Source organism: Pygocentrus nattereri, chromosome 27 (genome assembly GCF_015220715.1).
Source record: "Pygocentrus nattereri isolate fPygNat1 chromosome 27, fPygNat1.pri, whole genome shotgun sequence".
Lineage (NCBI taxonomy): Eukaryota > Metazoa > Chordata > Actinopteri > Characiformes > Serrasalmidae > Pygocentrus > Pygocentrus nattereri.
Genome location: NC_051237.1, coordinates 22,692,224 through 22,716,841, shown reverse-complemented (window position 1 = coordinate 22,716,841; position 24,618 = coordinate 22,692,224). Strand labels below are relative to the sequence as shown.

General features: G+C 40.5%; 1 protein-coding gene across 7 annotated transcripts; it reads right to left on the bottom strand.

Moving 5' to 3' along the window:
• Positions 1-834: 834 nt before the first annotated feature.
• Positions 835-23,512, bottom strand: LOC108441805 (transcription intermediary factor 1-beta-like). Of its 7 annotated transcripts, XM_017721525.2 has the most exons (19): positions 23,429-23,512; positions 20,037-20,220; positions 19,770-19,864; positions 17,162-17,294; positions 16,317-16,431; positions 16,169-16,177; positions 15,873-16,004; positions 14,918-15,032; positions 13,672-13,818; positions 12,630-12,744; positions 11,044-12,551; positions 10,318-10,369; positions 9,285-9,315; positions 9,017-9,152; positions 7,725-7,897; positions 6,766-6,880; positions 6,534-6,602; positions 3,480-3,623; positions 835-1,375 (listed from the first exon to the last, which is right to left on the bottom strand). In XM_017721525.2, exons 2-19 carry the CDS (start codon positions 20,200-20,202, stop codon positions 1,232-1,234), a joined length of 3,399 nt encoding a protein of 1,132 aa, XP_017577014.2. In that variant the 5' UTR covers positions 20,203-20,220; positions 23,429-23,512; the 3' UTR covers positions 835-1,231. The 7 variants fall into 7 exon arrangements, 6 of the variants coding, with proteins under 6 accessions (XP_017577014.2, XP_017577017.2, XP_017577015.2 ...); XM_017721528.2 differs by lacking the exon at positions 9,285-9,315 and having other exon boundaries at positions 9,017-9,060; XM_017721526.2 differs by lacking the exon at positions 16,169-16,177.
• Between the last annotated feature and the right edge of the window lie 1,106 nt (positions 23,513-24,618).

Here is a 24,618-nt window from a genome sequence, read left to right as displayed (position 1 = left end):
ATGTAATGTAAGTTAAATGGAAGCTACCCCTAGACGTGAACACCCGAAACAGGGGGGCTAAGGTCTCAGTAGTGGGGCAAGGGGTGAAATGGGATTGGGCCTTAGTTAAATGCAAGTTACAGACGAGAAAAGCATCTACAAAACAATTTACCCACCCAAATAATGCACTACCCCAAAGTCTTCATTGTAATGCAACTAATCAGTTTACCTCTGAATTTGTGTTCCTATAGTGGAGCCCCTGCCATCAATAATTAACACGGATATTATAAATCACGAATCACATCAGTGACAAACTATTTAAACTACTGGATGATGAATCAAACATCCACGCAGGACTGAATGAAGTGCCATGCAGGCTGAGACACAGCAGGGCAGAAACACCAACCACACTGAACACAGATGCACTCAGTGACCTAGAAGGCACGTTTACAGACTCCTTTCATAAGAAGACTGTGAGCATTCAAAGAAGCACTCATTTTCGTAATCATCCTCTCACGCATACCTACAGCTGTGAATGGATTGGAAATGAACGCTGATGAGATGCAGCCTTTAGCAACTCGTTAACACCTCAGCTCATTAGCCATGCAGCTCTGAAGGCATGGCTGAACTAGCTGGCCACATCAGCCCTCCTCAATGCTGCATTGTGTGGAGATGCTGGGAAGACTGCGCCCTCCAGTGGCTGTTTTTACACTCCTGGACGGAAGCTCCAGTGATTTTGCAAAATATCTGCTTATTTCAGAGGCTGAGATGTAAGCAGAGTCATTCTGAGTGGTTTGGAGTGAAATGGTTGATTGATTTCTTTACAGTGTTGGTGATAGGAACCAGGGGTTGCCATATCAATACAGCCGTTTTATTTACTGTCTAAAACCATCAGTGAACCTAGGTGTCTTGAGGTTTTTATGCAATGCTGGTGGTGATAAAACAGTAGCAAACATAGGAAGCTAAAGTACAGTAGTCTGAAATCCAGTAACACTGCGACTTTCAGTAGAACATCACTGATCGAGCGTTCAAAACAACAGAATTACCAACACCAGTGGTTTGTGAACAAAGCTTATGTCTTAAAGTGGAAAACCACAACGCAACAGCAACCTTCTCACTCTTTACACGACTTCCAAACAAATCAGAGAAAAATAATCTGTGGTCACAATAACGCGTCACATGACATTTCGCTAAAGGTCAACGTTCTTGATCTTTTCTCTCCACAAGAATCCACTCGGTTTTATCTTTGCCTTCACGCGTCCGTCTTACTATCCGCTCCTTCCTCAGGGTTTCCAGTAAAAGGGTCTTTCAGGAGTGAGGGATGCAGGCTTTGTCCAAAAACCTTTATCAGCTCCTTAGAGAAAAACGTCTGGAGTCGTTTCACAGGCTGCACCTCCTAGAGACCATGGAGGAGGAAGGGAGAGGAGAAAAAACAGATAATGCTTAAAAGCAGCACATAAACAACCAGCTCTGTGACAGCAAGTCATAAACAGTTGTATGCAAAAGTACTGATTGCAATTTATCGTGCTGCACTTATATATTGTATTTTATTGTATTGCATTGTGTATTATACTTTATTGTATTGCAATGTATTGCACTGCACTTATATATGGTATTTTATTGTATTGCACTGTATTATAGTTTATTGCACTGTACTTATATATTGTATTGTACTGTATTGCACTGTGTATTGTAGTTTATTGCACTGTATTGCACTGCTCTGTGTTCCACTCCGTTCCTTTTTCTCTCTGTATCTACAGTGACTCTGTTTCTATCAGTATCTGAGCTCAGGACCCTCTTTTTCTCTAACCTACTGGTAACTAGCAAAGACACTTTCTCTAGACAAACAAAGCTCTCCTCGTACGTCATCCTGAATAAGAGCGTCTGCTAAATGCTGTAAATGTTAGCACATCCTCTACAGGTCTCAATCTCATATATATGGCCTTTCTGAGGCCGTAAACACCTGACCGGGGTGTCCAAACCATTGCATACGACTAAAAAGAGGCCACTTAACGTCAATAAAAGAAGCACCAGCACCATTTGCACCAGTGACCCTTTGAATCTAATCTGGCTAAAGTAAAGTTAGCAGCCTGGCACTAGTGAAGATACTTTAACTAGTAAAGTTTTGCCTATGACGGTATGAACATTACCAATGAGCAATTTAATTAATCAGATTCCTGCAAAATATCTACACTGAAAAAAACCTACCCAGATAAATATCTGCCCAGTTTTAACTAAACCTTCCAGTTTTATTATAACATATAGCAGCACCAGTTCTAACGTCAGGAGCTTTAATCCAGGGCTGGGTGATACACTGTACTCAATAATTCGATCATAATTTGATTTCTGCAGTTATCCGATTACTCAAATCGTCATGTAAACTCCATTCTCCGATCTAGAAATCCTATTAAGTGGTGGGATAAAGAGGCTGGGTTTTAGCTCCGTTATCAGATTTCTCAGTCTGTGAATCCTTAGTCTGATTTTTTCCAGATTTCTCAGTCTGTGAACGCGCGAGATCAGACGGTGGATGTTGCGAGACTACTGGCTGGCTGCAAAGTAGAAATCCGACGACTGCCTGACTCACGTAGTTTCCCCATTATCTGATTACTCAAGTGCATGTAAACGCGTTGATCAGATTCCTGATCTGAATCAGATTTTCTGCAGTTATCGGATTATTATGTGAATGTAAACACACTCCATGTCTACGTCAGTGCATGCATAAAACAGTGCGGTGCCTATTGCAAAGTGGCTTATTTTATAGCTTGTTTTAAATGTTCATCTATTCACTTCATTAACGCCAACAAACATCACGTGATACTGTAGTATATTTGGGAAAATATAATACTGAATTTTATCAGTATTTTATCAGATTATTTATCAGTACTTTAAAACACATTCAAAACACATATGCTCTAAATATCATCACCAGCTGAGCCAATCCAACACCTGCTTGTTCTGGGAAAAGACATCATTTTCTGAATAAACGACTCGCTGTTTGGAAAGCGCCGCACTGAATCTGGGGAGGAAAATGAAGTAAAACGCTAAGAGAGCAGGTGTTCCGAGTGTCCAGCTTCATTAGCGACTGTGAGAGAAAGCTCAGCAGAAGCAGCTGCAAAATGCCTGTAAATGTTTGTTGTTATTTTGATACAGTAGTCATTGTTGATGAAACTACCAGCAGAGCTTTTCATAGCTCACCACTGAGTCTGCTGTCTGTGTAGTGAGATGCTTTTACATTTTTACAGGCATTTCAATTTGAATAGATGAGTCTATTATGGTGCAGGGACACCGGCCCATTAAAAACTCTGAGGAGGGGGCAGTTTCCACTGAATGATGAGTGTTAGTGCACAATTACACGTCATTGTGTCCGGTCTAACGGCATGTCGCCATCACGTGCTTAGCAAATGCAACTACAAGAGCCGATCAGTTAAGGTCACTACAACTGACAGGTTAACGTAGTGACTGTTAGTAAAGGACTAGACAAGTGTCACGTCATGAGGTACCTTTGAGGAATTCAGCAGTGTGTGGAGGAGAAGCCACACGTCAGAAACAAACTCTCCAGGCGTACGGTAAGGAGGGGTCAGCTTCTGCAGCAGACGGCCTCGGACCAGAGTCATATCAATGTAGCGGGAAGTCGGAGAGGAGAGCTGAGGATCAATAAAACAGCGGTGACTTGATTTTAATCACTTACTTGTTCACTTTAAAACATTTGGATTTACCTGACGAAGTTATACTTTTTGTTCATCATCATCATCATCATCATCATCATCATCATCATCATCATCATCAACCACCACCACCAACAATTCTGATGTTCTACTCAATATTTCAAGCAGTTTGGGAGCAACTAGAACAATTTAGGGAATAACCAAATACCTACTACTATACCCTAATACCCAGGATTATCATTCTGTTATTCCCTGTTAATCCAGCAGTTCAAACGAAAATGTTTTGAAGCAAATCAATATCTTTTTGGCCAGAAACAATACTGCTATTTTCCCCAATTCCAAAAAAAAGTTGGGATGCAATGATTTGCGAATCTCAGACCCTTTTATTCACAATATAATATAGAACACATATCAGATGTTGAAAGTGAGACATTTTACCGCTTCATGAAAAACATGAACACATTTAGAACTTCAAGGCTGCAACACATCTCAAAAACAGGGACAGGGCCGTGTCCACCTTTGTGTAGCATCCCCTCTTCCGTAAACAACAGTCTAAACATCTGGGAAGTGAGGAGAACAATTGCTGGAGTTTTGAGGGAGGAATGTTGTCCCATTCTTGTCTGATGTAGGATTCTAGCTGCTCAACAGTCCTGGGTCTTCTTCGCTGGATTTTTAGTTCCATGATGCGCCAAATGTTTTCTACTGGTCAATCGTATTCATCTGAATTAGTTTTCCATTTTGCCTCAGTCCATCTTAAATGAGCTTTGGCCCAGAGAAGACGGCGGCGTTTCTGGATTGTGTTTACATGTGGCTTCTTCTTTGCATGATTCAGCTTTAACTTGCATTTGTCGATTGCATGGCAAACTGTTCACAGACAGTGGTTTCTGAAGGTGTTCCTGAGCCCATGGAGTGATTTCCAGTACAGAATCATGCCTGCGTGCAATGCAGAACACAGGCATCCAGTATTGACCGTCGGCCTTGTCCCTTGCGTACAGGGATTTCACCAGATTCTCTGAATCTTCTGATGACCTTATGTACTGTAGAGGGTGGGATATCCAAAGTCTTCACAATCGCATATTGAGGAACGTTTTTCTGAAATTGTTCCACAGGTTTTAGACGCGGTTTTCACAGACTGGTGAACCTCTGCCCATCTTTGCTTCTGAGAGACTCGCCTCTCTAAAATGCTCTTTTTGTGCCCAGTGACGTGAGTTAGTTACAAACTGCTCCTCCAGCTGCTTTTATTAGTACCGCTTACTTTTCCAGCCTTTTGGTGTGCCTGTCCCAACGTCTCTGAGATGTGTTGCCACCATCAAGCTCTAAATGAGTTCATGTTTTTCATGAAATGGTAAAATGTCTCACTTTCAACATCTGATGTGTGTTCTATGTTCTACTGTGAATAAAATATGGGTCTATCAGAATTGCAAATCACTGCATTCTGTTTCTATTTACATTTTACACTTTACACAGCGTCCCAACTTTTTGGGAATCGAGGTTGCAGTGCGTTGAGTACTGCTAGCTCCTAAACACAGCACTGTTCATTCTCCCATTGACTGTGACTGCGGTCCACAAGGTGTCACAAGGTCGCTTGCGCAGAGGCTTTAGCAGCACAGAGCACTTAAGGTATATTAATAACAGCAGGTTTGGCAGTAGTTCCATTTCATTTAGTTGTTTCGTTTGAAGTTTAGTGACTGATTTAGAGTTAGGCTTAGATTAGGGCTAATCTTAAATCCTATTATCCACTATACATTAATCTATTGCCAATATATCAGCAGCTATTAAGGTGAGGAATTAAAGAACAGTTCCACATGCTTGGGGCGAGAAGTATTCAAATAGCTGGGCGTAGAAATGGGATCTAGTGCAGGACACTGTGTTCCTTAAAAGGAAACAAGTAATGTTTTTTTTCTTAACCGTCATTTTAATTCAGATTAGTTTAAAAATATACTACAGTACACTACTCACCATTTACTAACTTTTTTTGTTGTTCCCAAACTAATTCATAAGACATTTCTAAATGTCTATTTAGAAGAATTTGCAGGTCATGAGGCCAGAACATTAGAATGATTTTAAGCATTTATTTGCACCCAGCTGGTTTTGAACTATTATTGAACTATTATTATTACCATTATTAACTTTTGAATGGTAGTGGTAATCAAGTTCAAAGGTAATTACACTGATTTTTCAACATTATCAATATTGAGATGCAAACTAAGGGCGGCACGGTGGCACGGTGGGTAGCACTGACGTGACCCTGAGGGAGATGCGACTTAGAAAGTGTGTGTGTGTGTGTGTGTGTGTGTGTGTGTGTGTGTGTGTGTGTGTGTGTGTGTGTGTGTGTGTGTGTGTGTGTGTGTGAGAGAGAGAGAGAGAGAGATGCAAACAAAGTGGTTTGCTGTGAGGTGCCATTGGCCACCTCATACTCCAGGTTACTACCCTTTTACCCCTAGATACACCCTTAAGACTGAGAACAAACTCAGATTTCTCAGATTTTTCTTATACATATAGCCACTTTATTAACTATACAGAACCACCAGGAAACCTACATGTGTCTGATTTTTTATATGTTATGTTGATGATGGAAAAATAGCGATAAATCTTAAAAAAAAAACAAAAAAAAAAAAAACAACCCTGATTGAATTTTATAATTAGTCAAAATATTCTCAAAACAACGTCACAGACACCAGGCAGCAAATTCATAACCATGTAATGTAATGACTTTTAGAAGCATTAAACTCTTCAGACGTCTGCATATCACCATCGCTGCGTTTATTTCTTAACCGTTTAATTATGCTGAAGTTTAATGGATGGAATTTCCGTTTTCCATTAAAAAATATATCTATTAGAGTCCATGTCTGATTTTAAAGCATGTGTAATATATTAAAAAATGCTTACCTTAACTGGCCTGTAGAGCACTGAGCTTTGCTTATTACAGCTGAGTGACAACAGCAGGTACTCACATCTCTGTCAAAGAGCCATTGTGACAAGAATACCAAGGAGAATAAAACACCATTAAAACGGATGGATTACGAGGGCGTTCTAGGACTTTGCATGTAATATAAGACCAACTAAACACTTTGAAGGTCTAGCGAATACTTGGACAAAAATATGGACAGCAAGTTCTTACTTTCTGATCACGCTGACTGAGACACTGTGATGGTGGGCCATCAGAGTCCGGGTAAAGCTCATGATCTTCAGAGTGGGACAAATCCATGCACAGCATGCACTGCCACTGCTCGCCACTGCAAAAACACACGGGTTTCTACATTATATGCCCAAAAGTGTCCAGACAGGCCCTTCTAATGAAGGGATTCAGCTACTTTAAGGTGCATCCATTGCTGATGCACTCGGCACCATAGACAAGCATCGACCAACAGAATGGGACACTCTGGAGTGTGTGTGATCCAAAACTGAGCACCCAGTGTCCTCACTAATGCTCTTGTGGCTGAATGCAATCAAATCATCACAGCCATGTTTCCTAAATCTATTCCCAGTAGAGGCTGTAACTGCAGCAAAGGAGGACAAACTCCATATTAATACACTTGACTTCATAAGAACGCTGGAGGAGCAGATGGCTAAAAGATTTTGGACATACCGTACAGACAAAGGTTAGAAAGTCTCAGAGCAGAATTTACCAGCATGCTGGACATTTCAAAGCAGGAACTGTAGACTGGACAATAGGAAACGGCTCCTGGCTCTTCTCCTACTGGCCATATACTCACTGGCCACTTTACTGGGTTAACCTACCTTGCATCTACACTAAGTGTCTATTCCAATATAATTAAGCGGTCCAGCTCCATATAATGAAGTGGACAGTGAGTGGCTAGTTGAGAAATCTTGCTAACCTCATGGCTGCATGTCGCTGCTGTCGGAGAAGGGAAAAAAAAAATCTATGTAACTTTTAATGTGAGTCAATGGAAGCAGAATTTTTTACCCCAAGTCATTTTTGATTGTTTGTTTTTGTTGTAAATGATGTAAAGAGCAACAAACATTTTCAAACGATGCCAAAAAATTAAAAAACGGAAATGGAGATACGAGGTTTTGTCCCCCAGCAGGGATATAGAGCTCATGCTGTGGGTCACTCACTCAGTTGCTAGGACTGGTGGTAGGTGACACTCCCTGTGAAATGCTCGCTGGCACACGTTGCACTGGAGGAATTTCCCTCTGATCTTGCAGGCCGCGCAGTGCAGCTTACTGACCAGCAGGGGGCGAGAAGTGTTTGAATAACCGGGCGTAGAAATGGGATCTGGTGCGGGACACTGAAAGGAAAGTGGTTTTTCATTTTAGTTGGGATGCAGATAAACGTATAAAATGATTCGAACATCACTGCTGTGGGAAGAAAACATCTCAATTTTTATTGTTTGTTTAGTTCTTGACATAATTTGAACTTGCCTGTTGCCCTTTACATTGAGTGGAAATCTCATAACGAATGGACCAAATTTAACGGCCCAAAATGACTAAAATGTCTGGCTCCACTGACTTACATTAAAAGTAAAGCAGGTTTTTTCTTCTCCTCTAAAGCTGAAATTTTGGAGATACGAGGTTTTCTTCCGACAACAGTGATATACTCACTACGTTACACGTTTCTGATAATCATCACTAAGCTGTAAACAGATAATAAATGTTAGATGTGTCTAGAATGATGAACAAATATAAATATGAAGTAGTGAAATTAGATAATTACAGTAAATTGACTTATACAGAGAATTATTAAAATATTGAATAAAATATTCTATTTATTTCTGGGTGAATAGTTTGTCCATCCATCCATTTTCTAAGCTGCTTCTCCATCAGGGTCGCGGGGGGGGGTGCTGGAGCCTATCCCAGCGGTCATCAGACAGAAGGCAGGATACACCCTGGACAGGTCGCCAGTCCATTGCAGGGCAGACAGACAGACAGTCATTCATGCACTCAGGCAGTTCAGCATGTCCAATTGGCCTGACTGCATGTCTTTGGACTGTGGGAGGAAACCAGAGAACCCGGAGGAAACCCACGCAGACACAGGGAGAACATGCAAACTCCACGCAGAGAGGACCCTGGTCATCCGGCCGGGGAATCGAACCCAGGCCCTCCTCGATGTGGGACAGCGCTACCCACCACACCACCGCGCCGCCCTGAATAGTTTGTAATATTTAAATTAAATCTATTCTTGTATACAAACAGATTAATATGGCAAGTGCCTTTACTATTGTGGCAATGACTGTTTGTATAACTAGTCCCATCTTGCTTTAATTAATTAATTAATTAATTAATTATACACAGTCTGGGTTATTGGCAGGTCTGTGTGCAAATCAAATTTCTTGTACGCGTAACAAAATAAAACTGATTCACAGAAACGCCCTAATTCTTAAAGGCCTTTGAGAGTCCATGCCGAGTACCTGGTCTTCCTCCTTGATCACACTGAGCTGGAAGCTGCTGCTTTCTTCGCTCCACGTAACATGGAAAGCAGGTGCAGAAGAAGATGGAAAATCAGGAATAGGCAAATGCCTGACGGACACATCAGGCAGCCAATCCCTGGTGCAAAATGGCAAGAGAAATGATTACTGGTGATGATTCAACGTGTGCCTTCACATTCCTTCACAGCATACAAATATAAACACATATAAACATGCATAACACCAAAAAACTGGCAACCAACTCTCTCACCTTCCTAATGACTCCAGAACTACAAGATTGCCTGAATGTGAGAAAATTAAAAGATGAAAATATTAGACGTCTGACGTTTTTATTAATTAGTAAATTTCTATTCGAAAAACAGCCAGTTTTTCTTGCAGGGGTGGAAAATACTCAAGGCACAACGTTGTTACTATAAAATTATTTTGGAAGATTTGTGCTTTTCTCAATTATCATTGAAATTGAATACTTGTACGTTTACTACTTATTTGTTTAACCCTTCAAAGCACTCCTTACAAATCTCAATCTTTTTTTTTTTTTTTTAAAGGGCAACATGCATTTTCAAATGGTCAAAAACCGGAAAACCTCAAAAACTGGGGTTTTGCTCCAACAGCAGCTACTTTAAAGTGATCGCAGATAAATCACCACAGACGAGTGGAATTCAGTGGAGTTTGATGTAGGAATTCAATGAGGTTTGGGAAACTAATAGCATCCAAGTGGCATCCATAGCACCCAGGCCTACTTAGTCTTACTGCATAACAGTCATAAGCTATGAGTATGAGTGCATAAAATGCTTGAGCTGCTGGTGAAGATTTTTGGATGGCAAAACCAGAATGGATCAAGTTAAGCCTCAGATACTGGGCTGTAGGGCGTATAGTGGAATCTGGTAGTGGTGTAAAGTATATTGTTGTGGTTTGCTGTAATGTTTGTCTGATTGGGAGAGCCATCATTCCCTCCCCCGACCCCTTATTTTCCCATGGAGCCAGACAATACGGTGTATAGTATAGTATCATATCGTACAATATCGTATCGTACAGCCAAACTGAAGCTCTTACGTTGGGCAAGTTCTGAGAAGAACCAATTCATTGGAAAAGAAAATTATGCTTGAAGGTAAAAGAGGAAAAGGAGGGACCAGCAATAAAATGGATGGACACAATCAGAGGAACAAGCTATTAAGAAGCTTAAAGTCCCAAAAGAAGGATAAAACATTTGGGAGAAACACAATCCAGACGGTCACCTGGAGTCAGAACTAACAATAAATAAAGCCATTTCCACTGCAGCTCACCTTGACCATCTCTGAACTTTGTAGCAGTTTCGCCACCCTCTTTATCTTCCCCCTGATGGGATGGAAAGATATTAAAAATGAATTCCACCTATTTTTCCAAATTTCTCCATAACAATAGTAGCTTTGGTGTGAAATGGTTCACTGTAGAGAAACAAACAGATTCAGATTTCTTTACAGTGGTGGTGATGGGAACCAGGGGTTCACAAATACAGCCATTTTATTTAGTAACCAAAACAGCCAGTGAACCTACGTGTGTCCTCCGAGCTTTTATATGTAATAATGATGGTAAAATAGTGTGAAATCTGAAAGAAAAACAATTATTTTTGCTTTAGAAGGTCTGCAAGTTCCTCATAGCTGTGAAGTTTTGTGAAAAACTTTAAACCAAAAAAATATAGCAAAACTTTCACTAAGCAACGTCTCAATCGTTAGACCAGGTGATCAGAACCACTTCATGTAATAACTTTCTGTAAAGGAGCTTTTAGAGGTGGACGTCTGGTTCCCATCACCACCACTGTGAACAATTCTTTACTCCTAAGTTTATCCAGACTGAGTTCTTTTCTAAATGGGTGGAATTCCACTTTAAGTACAAACTGTCAACGTTCTGTAAAGGACAAATGTGTAGAGCTGACTTTGTGCACAAAAGTCATAAAAGTACTCCTAATTTATTGTTACGTCATTTTATAGCCATTAGAAACACATTAGCTAGAGATCCCACCAGGCTGTTACCTTCAGAGGGGAGGAGTAACTCTTGTTGAGCTCAGCAAATGCCAGGTTTTCCTCTATGGGCTCCAACTTTTCTTCAGCAGTGAGCCTCATCTGGGTAAAGTCCTGCAGAGTTTTGAGCTGCAGGTCATTTATCTCGGCTTGGATGGTCATCGTGTCATTGTCAGTGTTTTCTTCATCTTGCTGAAGCGCATGTGTCCGTGTGCTCCTTTCGCTGGCTCTGGACTCCACTGCCAGGCTAACATTCGATCCTGAGACAGAACGCAGATCCTCAATTGCACTTAACTGTGAAGTTTCTGGCACTGTACTATTTAAAGTCTCTTCACGTTTCTGTATTGTGGTGGTGTCTTTATGTGAAATGACCGCAGTGCTGTCTTTGCAACTGGGCAAGGGCAGCTGAGAAGCACAACGTGGTACTTGAAGAGCAGGTGAACAAACTGTGGGGTTAACGGTTCCTGATAACACCTCATTTGGCAGCGTGGGTGCATGACTGTAAACAGAACAGCTGCTCAACACAAGAAACGGCGCAACGGTGGCAGAAACAGGGCCGTGTTTCTGCAGAGCGACTCCAGATCCATTTGGAGGGTCAGAATGATAAAACGGGCTTCCTTTGGCAGTCTGAAAAGATGTTCGTCTGTCTTCTGCTTGATCCGATCCACTTAAGTCTTTGCCCTTACTGACCAACAGGCCTCTAGGATGTGTGTCAGGCAGAGTAAACGTGGGCTCCTTTTCCTTGGTGTTCTTCTGGCCGTCACTAAAGGGCACAGCCACAGCCATAGAAGCATCTGCTGCTTGCGCAACAGGCAAAAGACAAACATCAGGAATAATTTCTGTGACTTTTTCGGAGGGAGACAGGTTAGTAGACCTCTGCCTTGGAGGCAACTGTGGCCTTTCTAGCAAATCCACATTGAAGAAGCCATTGTTTTGGAGGCCTCCAACAGAAGCACCACTGATTTGTTCGCAAAACGTTTGTTTGGTGCTAGAGGCTGGAGAGATGGGTGCAGATCTCTCTTTTACAGATACTGATGTTACCAGTGCTGAAGCAGGGAGGAATGAAGAAGCGGGCATGGAAAGCTGGGGTGGAGTGGCTCTGCTGGATCGAACACGCTGCTTCATCTGATTCTGAGGCGAGACAGATTTGACAGAACTCTGGGCCAACTGGGCATGGTCCCTAGGATAGTAGGGGTGGTAGGACCATGCTCGCTTCAGGTTGGGAAAATTATAGTACTTGTCATTCTGTGAAGAAGAAAAGGAGAAGCTAACAGGGGTAGGGACAATGGTGGTCGTCTTCAAATGAATGCCATCAGAAACAGAGTGTTTCTTTGAGGGCTGTGGGTTTTGCTGTGGGAGGCTGAGTGAAGGAAGTACAGTGGTGGGAGGGTCAGAGGATTTTTGAAATGTCACAGTTGGTGCACGGAGACTATGGTTTGGAGTGAGATGGTCTGGAGATGGGTTTGGAACGTTCCCAGTGTTGCCGCAGCTAAATGGAACCTCTCTGGCTACGATGCTTCCTGGAAAAAATGCATCACTTTAGCTATAAAACACTGAGGAATGTGTGAAACTGTGACTGTAATGTGTAGAATTCCCACCAAAGGTCTTGAGCACTTTCTTAACTTTGTCCTCATTGGTATGAAAGGATAGTTCCATTACACTGGCTGTGGGAGAAACTACTTGACCCAACAGTTCCTGAAGCTGATTGTGAACCTGAGAGGAAAAAGGGGTTTACAAATTAGAAAAGAGAAAAAATAAAGAAAGAGAGAGAGAAAGAAAGAAAGAGAGAAAGAAAGAAAGAAAGAGAGAAAGAAAGAAAGAAAGAGAGAAAGAAAGAAAGAAAGAGAGAAAGAAAGAAAGAAAGAGAGAAAGAAAGAGAGAAAGAAAGAGAGAAAGAAAGAAAGAAAGAAAGAAAGAGAGAAAGAAAGAGAGAAAGAAAGAAAGAAAGAAAGAAAGAAAGAAAGAAAGAAAGAAAGAAAGAAAGAAAGAAAGAAAGAAAGAAAGAAAGAAAGAAAGAAAGAAAGAAAGAAAGAAAGAAAGAAAGAAAGAAAGAAAGAAAGAAAGAAAGAAAGAAAGAAAGAAAGAAAGAAAGAAAGAAAGAAAGAAAGAAAGAGAGAGAGAGAGAGAGAGAGAGAGAGACTGGCAAGAACCCAAACAGTTGTATGCCTTGAACACTCCCAGTCGAATGTAATAATAAATATTTTGTTGATTTTTTTTTTTTTTTTTTTTTTTACCCCCTAAGTGAAAATACAGTAACACATTCACTACAGAGAACAGAAACATGGCAAAAAGTACTGCAGTGGAACTTCATCCATCTCTCAGAATAGGAAGTGAAGTGTGTTAGACTCCGTTCTTCTTTTTTTCATCCCTTCAGTTTAATATAAAATGTTAAAACTCCAAAGTGAGATGTGTGAGTAACTGTAAAACAGTCAAGCAGCTGAATCAACAACAGAATGAACAGAACAACAACTAAAACCAAACCTCCCAAAACCGTAGACGACATACAGTAGTCATGAGGCTTGACAACAGAAGACAGTAATAACAGTTATAATACAAAATCTTTTCCAAACTTTAAATTCACTTTGGTCCCAAGTCCATATAATTCACTTTAAAGGCTAAATGCATGTTTTTGTTTGCTACCTGTCTTTTGCAGGACAGTAGGACCGTGTGGTGTTGGCAAGCTACGGCTTTATCTGTGAAGGCCACCACATGGTCGAGTTTCTGCTCCAGTCTCTGGAGTAATGACCTTCTCTCCAATAGGTTCTCCTTCTCCTTCCCGCACAGGCCCTGAAACAAAGCCGAGGGGAAAACAACACTTACGAAAACCATTTATTGTTAAAATGTTACACGTTTACGCATCTAAAAAAAATATTTTTTTAAATTAAAAAGTAAAAACCACTCATTAAAACAATTTTTAAGATTGATATTCTCTGCCAATTATATTCCAATTATTTGATTAACAAAAAAATTAGAAATAAATTAAAAAGTATTTGTGGCATTGTGACAAAAAAAAACTGACACCCTTACAGTTGTGAAGTCTCAGAACACAATTAACTCATTTACATCATTTGGCAGACGCTCTCATCCAGAGCGGATTACAATGTGATAATTTTTTCCACAGGTAGATGAAGCTGGTGTTAGGAGTCTTGCCCAAGGACTCTTATTGGTATAGTATAAGGTGCTTGTCCAGGCGGGGGATTGAACCCCAGTCTCCAGCGTAGAAGGCAGAGGTGTTACCCACTACACTAAACCAAGTCTTTAGGCCTTAACTGACTGAAGTCCAATGAAGTGGTCTGCAGAATATACAATAAAGTAGACAGAACAAGAAAATAATACATATAAATGAGCAATTTATATACACACATTTACAAAAAAGCATGTGTAGGTGGGCATCACAACAGCCTGGGAATGATGGAAGAAGAAGGGGGGGGGAGCAAATGTCCAGAACCTCATTATGTCTAACTTGCATTATAATTCAGTGCCATATACTGTAAACTGAAGTAGCAGTTATATAAACATCTTAGTCAACAACTGAATGTCGTATCAAATAAAGCACAATTCTGTCATATTTCAACTATATAACTGCTGCGTCTCACCTCGTCCCTCCCCTGTGTGTGTGCCACTAACTCGAGTCCAGTGCTCCACATAATGCATTAATCTGATTGGCTGAGTAGCATCAAGTGTGGTGCATGCGATTAGTTTCCCGGAGCTGCTGAAGCCGTACTGCAAAGGCTAGAAAAGTTACGCCGATTAAAATAGGACCACCCTGTCGAAGTTAAATCATTCTCCTTAGTTTATCGGTTATAGGTCCAGGTCCATACGACAGCATCTGGGTCTGGACTCGGACCGCGGTCTGCCTATTAGTGATCTATGGTGTATGTTTTACCTTAGTCTCTTTGTTGAGTTTAGCTGCTTTCTTGACTATCACATTGCACAGCCTGACCACCGTCTGCTTCACTTCCAGCCTTACTCGTGCTTGAAGATCCTCCAAATCTGACAGTCTAGGGTAGAAGAGCCAATAAGTGGACTGAACAAAAGTTTCACTTTAATTAAATGCTTGAGCTATAAACAAAGCTATGCAGAGTGGTTTGGTGTGAAATGCTCCGTTCTAGAGAACGAGTCAGAAATTTTCACAGTGGTGGTGATGGGAACCAGACGTCTAAATGCCTTTAAGGAGTTTAATGCCTTTTAAAAGCTCTTCCAAGACAAGGTTATGAACACACCGCTTGATGTCTGAGACTCTGTTTTATGACAGCTTTGAAAAAGTTTTGGCATGAAATGTATCTTTAAAATCCATTCACGGTGGAGCGGTAGAAAAGGTGTAAATGTCTATGTGTATACTGTATATAATGGCATTATCTGTGGTGCAGTGATAGTGACCCCTGGTTGCCATCACCACCAGTGACCTCGGAGTCTCTACAATCATCTCACACCAAACCACTTTGAATGACTTTACAGCTTAAGGTTTGAATTTCTGCTGCTACATTGTTACTCTTAAAATCAATGGTACAATATAATGTAGTGAATTTGCTTAAGTCTTGGTGGTTTTATACAGTGCATGTTTATATTTTCCTTCCCACATCTGACGAAGAAATTAACAATAACCTGCTTTACTGAGAATTAAGGATCTCTGAACGAAGGAACGGTAAGAATCACCCCTGCTAAAACTGTGGGGTACCTCACTGATAGAGGATTAGGGATCTCTGAACGAAGGAACGGTAAGAATCAAGCCTACTAAAACTGTGGGGTACCTCATCAACCCATGTTACCTGCAGCAGATGTTCATTTAGGCTCATAGCTTCAGCGCTAACAGTAATGAAGAAACAAATTTCTTAACAAACCTTTGCTCTAAATCGGATAGATTCTTCTGAATGGTCAGCTTCTTCTGCTGAACTTTCTGGGCCATCCTCTGGATCTGCTTCCTCTGCCTGCCCACTGCTTCATGGGCCTCCTGCAGTCTGAAAATGAGAGGTCTGTGATCTGTGATTAGAATCTTATTGAGCCTGACTGGAAAGGATGCAATTAAATCTTGAATAATTCTAAATTGAATCCCATCTCAAAACACAATGTGTCGCGTGTCGAAAGCCAGGATTTTACAGTCAACTAGAAACGGTGCATCACGCTGAGGAAACTTAACTGGGCTGTTCTGTATCCAAGGAGCAACAGTGACAAAGTGGGTAAACAAAAGGAAACAAAATAGAAAATTTAATTTAACTAATGCACTTTCCAAGTGATACAAACATGACGACAAACAAACAAACAAATAAGAGTAATGGTTGTCATACAAATGCCTGAGATGAAAGTGTCGACACAGATTGCATATCAGCTGATCACAGGTCAGACAGTAGAAGTTGACCAGTTCTTTCTCGTGGATGGGACAAGTGACAAGCCTTGGAGACACTACAGAAATGTGACAAATAAAATGACAAAATAAAAATAAATAAACTTTTAAATTTATACATTTATACATTTCTATGGAAAAAAAATAGTCTGAACACTAGTGGGCGAAAATATACGCTTTGTTCATTTTCATGAAAGAAAAGTCAAATATAAAATGCATCATAACTTTTGCACGGGCCTCAATTTACATTGTATTTATGTGTCAAGTTCAGCAAATGAATAGAAACTGCAACAAAATGAGCAGAAGTGTGCTCTCAGTAGAGGATGTGTAGCTTATTCACTCTTAGAAAACCAACAAAACATGGAATTTGACCAGGTGTGTTCAAACTTTTGCATACAACTGAATACATTATACATTGATCTTAATGCTTAAACAAGTATTAGAGAAAAAGTTTATGATTAATGCATACTGTATATATTTCCTTAATAAATACACCCAGTATCACTGATGAAAGCACCGCTCATATGAAGCACCAGAAACTATGAGTGCTAACAGCGCTCCCACATATCCGGTAAGTGGTGGCCTTTTTGGGGCTTCGTGGGCCACAACAATGCCAAACCGGAGCCACGCGTTTGTAGTACGTACAGAGCATTTTTAACACAAAATATCTAAAATCCATTCGAACCTCAATCTCAGAATGTAAAAAATATACTGAATTTGAAGACAGATGTATTGTTGCACCCCTAGTAAATTTATGAAAGAAACGAGCATGGGCATATTCGAACATACCTGGACTTATCATATGGACATAATGGTCTCGTGCACTTTTGACTCTTTTGTGAGCCGCCACACATCCAGCGCACAAATTCTCCTGGCAATCGGCACACCAGCCTGTCACTGAAGCGTCCTCGCAGCCCTGACACTGCGAAAACAGACAGACAGAAACTGTGGCTTTACATGTTTGTCTCACGATTGAGAGAGAATTAAATTTGTTACATTTCTGGAAGCACGTCGATTCGTTACCCTGGAACTGAACTACTAAACTTTGCATAAATGATGTAGTTGCTAGCTGCATTATTTGAATTATTAACGCCACTTATACGTTTTTAGCACTCTCCCTATATATATACAGTGAGTCCAAGAAGTATTTGATCCCTTGCTGATTTTCTTCGTTGGCCCACTAATAAAGACATGATCATTCTATACTTTTAATGGTAGATGTATTCTTACATGGAGAGACAGAATATTAAAAAGAAAATCCAGAAAATAAATCTAAGGAATATATATTAATTGATTTGTATTTCATGGAGTGAAATAAGTATTTGATCCCTTAGTATTCATTAGCAGTTCTGGCTTTTACAGACCAGTTAGACACTCCCAATCAACTTGTTACCTGACCTGAAGCCACCTGTTCTCACTAATCACTTGTGTGAAAAACACCTGTCCACAGAATCAGACAGATCACACAGATTTCAAGTCTCCAACATGGGTAAAACCAAAGAGCTGTCACAGGACCTCAGAGTCAGAATTGTTGACCTTCACAAAGCTGGAATGGGCTGCAAAAAGATTAGTAAGGTGTTGGATGTGAAAGTAACAACTATTGGTGCAATTATCAGAAAGTTTAAAGAGTAGAACATGACAATCAACAGACCTCGGCCCGGTGCTCCAAAGAAGATTTCGCCTTGTGGGGTGGCAATGATGCTGAGAACGGTCAGAAATCGTCCTGCAACCACTCGGCAGGAGTTAGCAAATGACCTGAAGGCAGCTGGGACCACAGTTTGCAAGGAAACAATTGGCAACACTTTGCGCAACAATGGATTCACATCCTGCAGTGCCCGAAAGGTACCCCTGCTGAAGGGAGCACATGTAGAGGCGCGCCTCAAGTATGCCAATGATCATTTGAAAGATGAACCAAGTTATTGGGAGAAGGTTTTGTGGTCAGACGAGACCAAAATTGAACTTTTTGGCCTCAACTCCACCCGCCATGTGTGGAGGAAGAAAAATGCTGCCTATGACCCCAAGAACACTGTGCCCACCGTCAAGCATGGAGGTGGAAGAATAATGTTTTGGGGGTGTTTCTCTGCCAAGGGTACAGGGCTACTTCACCGCATCACTGGGAAGATGGATGGAGCCATGTACCGCACAATCCTGAGGGACAACCTCCTCCCCTCTGCCAGGGATCTGAAAATGGGCCGTGGTTGGGTCTTCCAACATGATAACGACCCTAAACATACAGCAAAGGCAACAAAGGATTGGCTCAAGAAAAATCACATTAAGGTCATGGAGTGGCCCAGCCAGACGCCAGACCTCAATCCGATTGAAAATCTATGGAGGGAGCTGAAGGTCAGAGTTGCCAAGCGACAGCCCACCAACCTTCGTGATTTAGAGAGGATCTGCAAAGAAGAGTGGGCCAAAATTCCCCCTGGTGTGTGTGCTAAACTTGTGGTTAACTACAACAAACGTCTCACTGCTGTGCTTGCAAACAAAGGCTTTGCCACTAAGTATTGAGTGTGTTTGGCAAGAGGGATCAAATACTTATTTTCCTCATTGAAATACAAATTAATTAAAATATATTCTTTAAAATTATATTCTGGATTTTTGTCTTGATATTCTGTCTCTCCATGTTAGAATATATCTACCATTAAAAGTGCAGAAGGATAGTGTCTTTATTAGTGGGCAAACAAAGAAAATCAGCAAGGGATCAAATACTTCTTGGACTCACTGTATATATATATATATATAAAAAAAAAATATATAAAAGTTAGTGTGGAAATCATGTGTTTTCATGTTCAGGTCCTGTGCTCCAAGTAATGTTTACTGAATTACTGACAACGACAGACTATGATTGGAGTTTATTTTGTCCCCTCACACAGCTATAATACAGTGCGCTGACTAGTAAATGTAAACAAACAAACAAAAACTGTCTTCGGGGGCAAATTTGAGCATTTAAGCCAAATGTGATTAGTTGTTATTAACTACAATAAAATAATCACAATGAACTTTTTAGCATTTGACATCCCTAGAATGAATATGAACAATTTTATATATATATGTATATGTGTATATATTAAATGTGTGTGTGTATGTTTAAGTTAATAGCACTTTAACCTGTAACACTGGCATACATATCTACATATGTTGTCAACTACTTTTAAATAGCCAGACTTGTTAGAGCTGTGCATGTTTTCCTAATTTTATTTCAGCTCTGCCTGGTTTTATTTGTTTTAAAATTGATCTTAAATTATTTGCTTTGTATGTTACTGTAAATTTTGTATTTAACTGTAAACGTTATGGGGCCCCACTGTAAATGATACCATGGTCTCAGGAGGTTTACTCCTCCTCCTCCTCCTCTGAATGCATGAATATTTTATTGATTGATTAGGATTGATTAACTCACCTTAATGCTTTCTTTGGGGTTTGTCGAGAGCTCATCAAACAGAAAGTTGCTGACGATCTCTGGGAGTTCGTACTTCTCCTTACAGGTAGGACATTCTGAGCCACGAACACCAAAGAGAAAATATTAAAGTGTGGTCAAGTAAAGTAAAACACCCAGGTCTGTTTCCGTTGTTTACTACTCGTACGGTAGGTGTGATGAAGTACTTCTAGCGATATTAAATGCCAACACATTCATGTTGGTGCGACAACATTTACATCATTAACTGACCTTTAACTTCACTCGACGCGGAGACGCAGTCTTTGCACAGCGCATGCAGGCACGGCAAGAGCTGAGGACCGGAGGCAGAACACAACGCCAAGCTGCACGACGCACAGCTGCCAAAGCTCTTCTCTGTCCACAGAGGCTTCATCTGAGGAGGTGACGATCTCTCCATGGCTCATTCATCAGTGCGCTGGAGCAGAAAAACAATACGGAAAATTAACAACAACAACAAAAAATCTGCAAAAAAAAAAAAAAAAAAAAAAAACCTCAATAAAGGAGGAGCAGAATCTTAGACCCATTTAGGCTAAAAGTCAGGATTATTTCTATATTTAGTCATCACAATTTTGAAAGCAAAATATGTTGGACATTATATACTCATGTCTGTGCACAGAAAAGTTTGTTGTGTGGATTTATTCAGGCATAAAATAATCGGTCCTACTCAGCTTAGTCTGGGTATTCACTTCATTTAACTGTTCTTTAGAATTTGTCCTAAAAAGTGAACCCAGTAGAACTGATGCCAAATAAGTCATTAAAATGAAAATATCACTTGCCTTCATGAAATAAAGGAGTTTTATGTCATATGTAAACATTATTAAAGTGACTTAACTTCCCCATTCAAACAGTCCACGTACGGAAACGGGAACGTTTACAGTGCATTTACATTGCAGAACATTAAACATACAACATCCATCTGTTTTCTAACCCGCTTCTCCATCACGGTCGGGGGGGGGGGGGGGGGGGGGGTTGTTGTGCTGGAGCCTAGTCCCAGCAGTCTTCGGGCGAAAGGCAGGATACACCCTGGACGGGTCGCCAGTCCATACAACTTAACCTCATTTTTTATAAGAATTTTCCTTGATACAGGATTTTTAAAAATTGTCCTATTAAATAATATGACTGGGTTGGCATGTTGGGCACACTAAAAGACACAAGATTCAGTTCTCAGCATTTTATGATGTTTAAACTGCCATGACAAACCCGGAGGAGTGTATTTATTATTGCATATGTGAAGCTCTGGTCCCTGAAAAACAATCTGTTACTTACAGGCAGTTGTGATACTCAGACATCTATGCTTTAAGCCCCATGTGTCAAACACAAGGCCCTACCTGGCCCGCAAAACTGCGGTCATTTTCTATTAATGTTGGTTTCACAGTGCGCTGCACTACAGTCCCCAGCATGCACTGCCACATAACGTGCTCTGAGTCTCCTACCCAAACAGCAGTCTAGGGGACAGCGGTCACACCTCAGTTCTACGCCAGTCATACCACCAAACACTGCAGTTCAGCTGCTATAAACACTGAACATCAGCTCAGCAGCTCAGACGCAGAGCCCAAGTCTCAATGATCTTACAGCAAAGAAAGGACGCCAGGCGTGTAGATCATGCAAATAGGCATGTCTAAAAGACAGAGCACCTATAGGGACATCTACATTTTGAATATTTAAAGTATCCAGGTAATATTTCATGGCCTACTGCAAGAGCTTGTATATTACGGCTTTAGTTTTCGCATGTCGCTGTTGACAGATTAAAAAAAGGTAACTTTACAGGAGAAGCAGAAAACCTACTCTACTTGTAATGGAAGTCAATGGAACCAGAATATTTTATAGGTCAATCTGGGTTGTTTCTCTTGGTCCATGCATCATGAAAATTATACACAACGTAACACACAGCAGGCACGTTCCAATTATGATAAAAACGGACAAAAATGGAGATACGAGGTTTCATTCCGACAACAGCCATATATTGAATTGATAATTCAATGATAATTAAAAATGAAATAAGACTTCAGGTGTTCTCTGGCCCATGTTTTTTTTTTTTTTTGTTTTTTTTTTATATGTATTTGACTTTGCCACCCCTGCTTTAAGCAGTTACATTCCTCTGAATTTATCTATGGGGAAACTTTGGTTGTTGGCTGTTGAGTTGCTATTAAACTGTGACTGCAATGCAGTTTTAATAAAGCTCATCATCACTACCAGCACACTGTAAACATTTAAAACCATACACGCTATAACTGGATGCCCGTCACACGTGACATACACACTTAAAAAGAGATGGTTCTTCAAGGGTTCTTTAGTAAAAGCAGTTATTTGGGATTCAGCAATTCAATTCAGTGAAGTACTTTATTCAGACCAGGAGTTCTACATGAGTTTGGGTTCTTTACGCTGTAAACCGGTTCCTCACACTGACAAAGAACCCGGCAGAAAAAGGACTGGAGTGCTTCTCTTGGTCCTTGATGGTTTTTTTAAAAATGTGTTTTGGCTTTTTTTAATCTAAAGGTGTTCTACAGAAAACTAGTGGTCTCTATGGGAAACCATTAAGCCAAGTCTCATTAGAAAGCAAAACCATTAGGTTTTAATCCTAATGGTTTATAATGGTCCTTTTTCAGCAGGGAATGCATCGTTAATGGTTCTACATAGAACCTTTTTGAAAGTGGTTCTGCTAATTGAACGTAGTTCTACCGAAAACAAAAGGGACTCTTCTACTGTTGAGATGTCAAGCTGGCAACAATGGAAGAACCAGTTCAGGTGCTACACAGAACCACTTTCAAAACGGCTCTATATAGAACCACGTACAACACGTTCTCCATGAAGCTGAAGAACCATTTAACCTCTGAAACTCCTCGGGACCACCGGTGGGTCCAAACAGCACTTGGTCGTGTTCTTCATGACTATCATATTCCATAAGCTCCATTCAGAAGCTGGGCGTCGTGTGAGGCTGTAGCTCTTCTCTCCAGTCTAATAGACGGTGACGTCATTTTAAACCCTTATAATAAAAGAAGCTGAACTTTGTTTTTCTACTGAAAGTCGACCCGTTTTTCCCCAAATCTGGGCTCTAAACTATAAACAGACGGCGTCTCTTCAGTGATCTGCTCTGGAAACATCACTTTTAGAAAATAACACAAAGATTTTTGGCTCTCAGCAGTAAATTGTATGAATATAGGAATATGTGTAGATCATAAAACCACATGTTCTGTTAATTTGAGGGCAGATTTTACAATCAATCAACCAATCAATCAATAAATAAAATAGAAATTGACATTTCATGCAGTGACAATAATTTTCCTTATGATTTGGTCACGAAAGTTCAAAAATGGAAAGGAAAAAACCAAAACATTCCCTGGGGAATCAAGAAATGGTCATCGCAATGGTTCTAAGAAGTCCTGGTGCCATGCAGAACCACAGCCGTGACTACAGAACCCTTGGAGAACCATCCTTTTAAGTGTGCAGGCTACTATAAGCAAAATCACTCGTGGAAAAGTGACCAATGTTATAGCGCATTTTTAAAAATAAGCCATAAGTCAGTGATACGCGAACTTAGACGATGTCAAACGACTACGCGTCGCTAGAAGAACGGCCTCGAACCAAAGTTCGCCTAATAAAGGTGAGATAAGCGCTTATTTTACCTGAACAGCACCGAGAACCTCTCCGCGCCCCACGTGTTGCTCAAGCGCGTCTTCTTCAAACCCGCTGCAGAGCCACAATGTTCACTAGGCAGATCCAACGCGCCCCCTGATTGGCTGAAAAAAGACCCCATAGATTACGGCCCACAGCCAATCAGGGGCCAGACTGCTGCAGCTCAGGGAGACTTCTTTATATTAAACCACCTATACAAGAATTAAATCGTTGTGATCAGGGCGGGATATCAAGGAGGACGCAAAAACAAACACACAAACAAACTGAGTAATGTATATTTTTATGATTACGTTTATGAATACATACGTTAGTTAAATAATTAACAGGCGAGTTTATTTATATAACACTTTTCATACACTGTGGTCATTCAAAGTGCTTCACAAACGAGAAAATACAAAGAAATTCACATTAACGTGTAAAAAGAGCTGGAATGATACAACATTATCAAAACAGTAGATTTAAAAAGATAAAATGAACCATTAAATTAAAATTCAGATTTAAATAAATAAATACATAAATAAAACTAGGACATTTTTTTTTTGGGGGGGGGGGGTCTTCCCAGTTAATTGCGTATTACTAGTACACGTCATCTATTGTTCATTCTTTCTCAATACACTGTAATAGCAGGGCACGTCCTGCGGGAGGCGCTGCTGCTGCTGGTGTTATTTAGCGCTGCCTCAGAGCTTTTGTAATGTACTGTGAAAAGATGAACACCAATCAAATCAGACCTCGTAAGTTGTAAGCCAATCATTTCAGAGCTTTTAAGTTGTAAGCCAATCATATCTCCACTCTGTCAAAGGCTAGTCAAATGGGAAAAATACCAATTAAAACAAAAATAAAAAATAATTTGTCGAGCTGATTATTTCCTTGAGTTCCTGTAAATCTGAGTTTAAATAAAATTATTGCAACACTTCACACAGGAAGAGAGAGAGAGGAAGAAAGTGTTTCAAAAGCAGTTGGTTAGTGTAGTGGGTAACACCTCTGCCTTCTGTGCTCTAGACTGGGGTTCAATCCCCACCTGGGTAAACACCCTACACTACACCATTAAGCATCCTTGGGCAAGACTCCATCGCCTGCCTGTGTGAAATGATCGTGTTGTAAGTTGCTCTGGATAAGAACATCTGATAAATGAAATGGAAGACTGATGACAAAGGATCTGATGGAGGTTAGCCAGGCTACT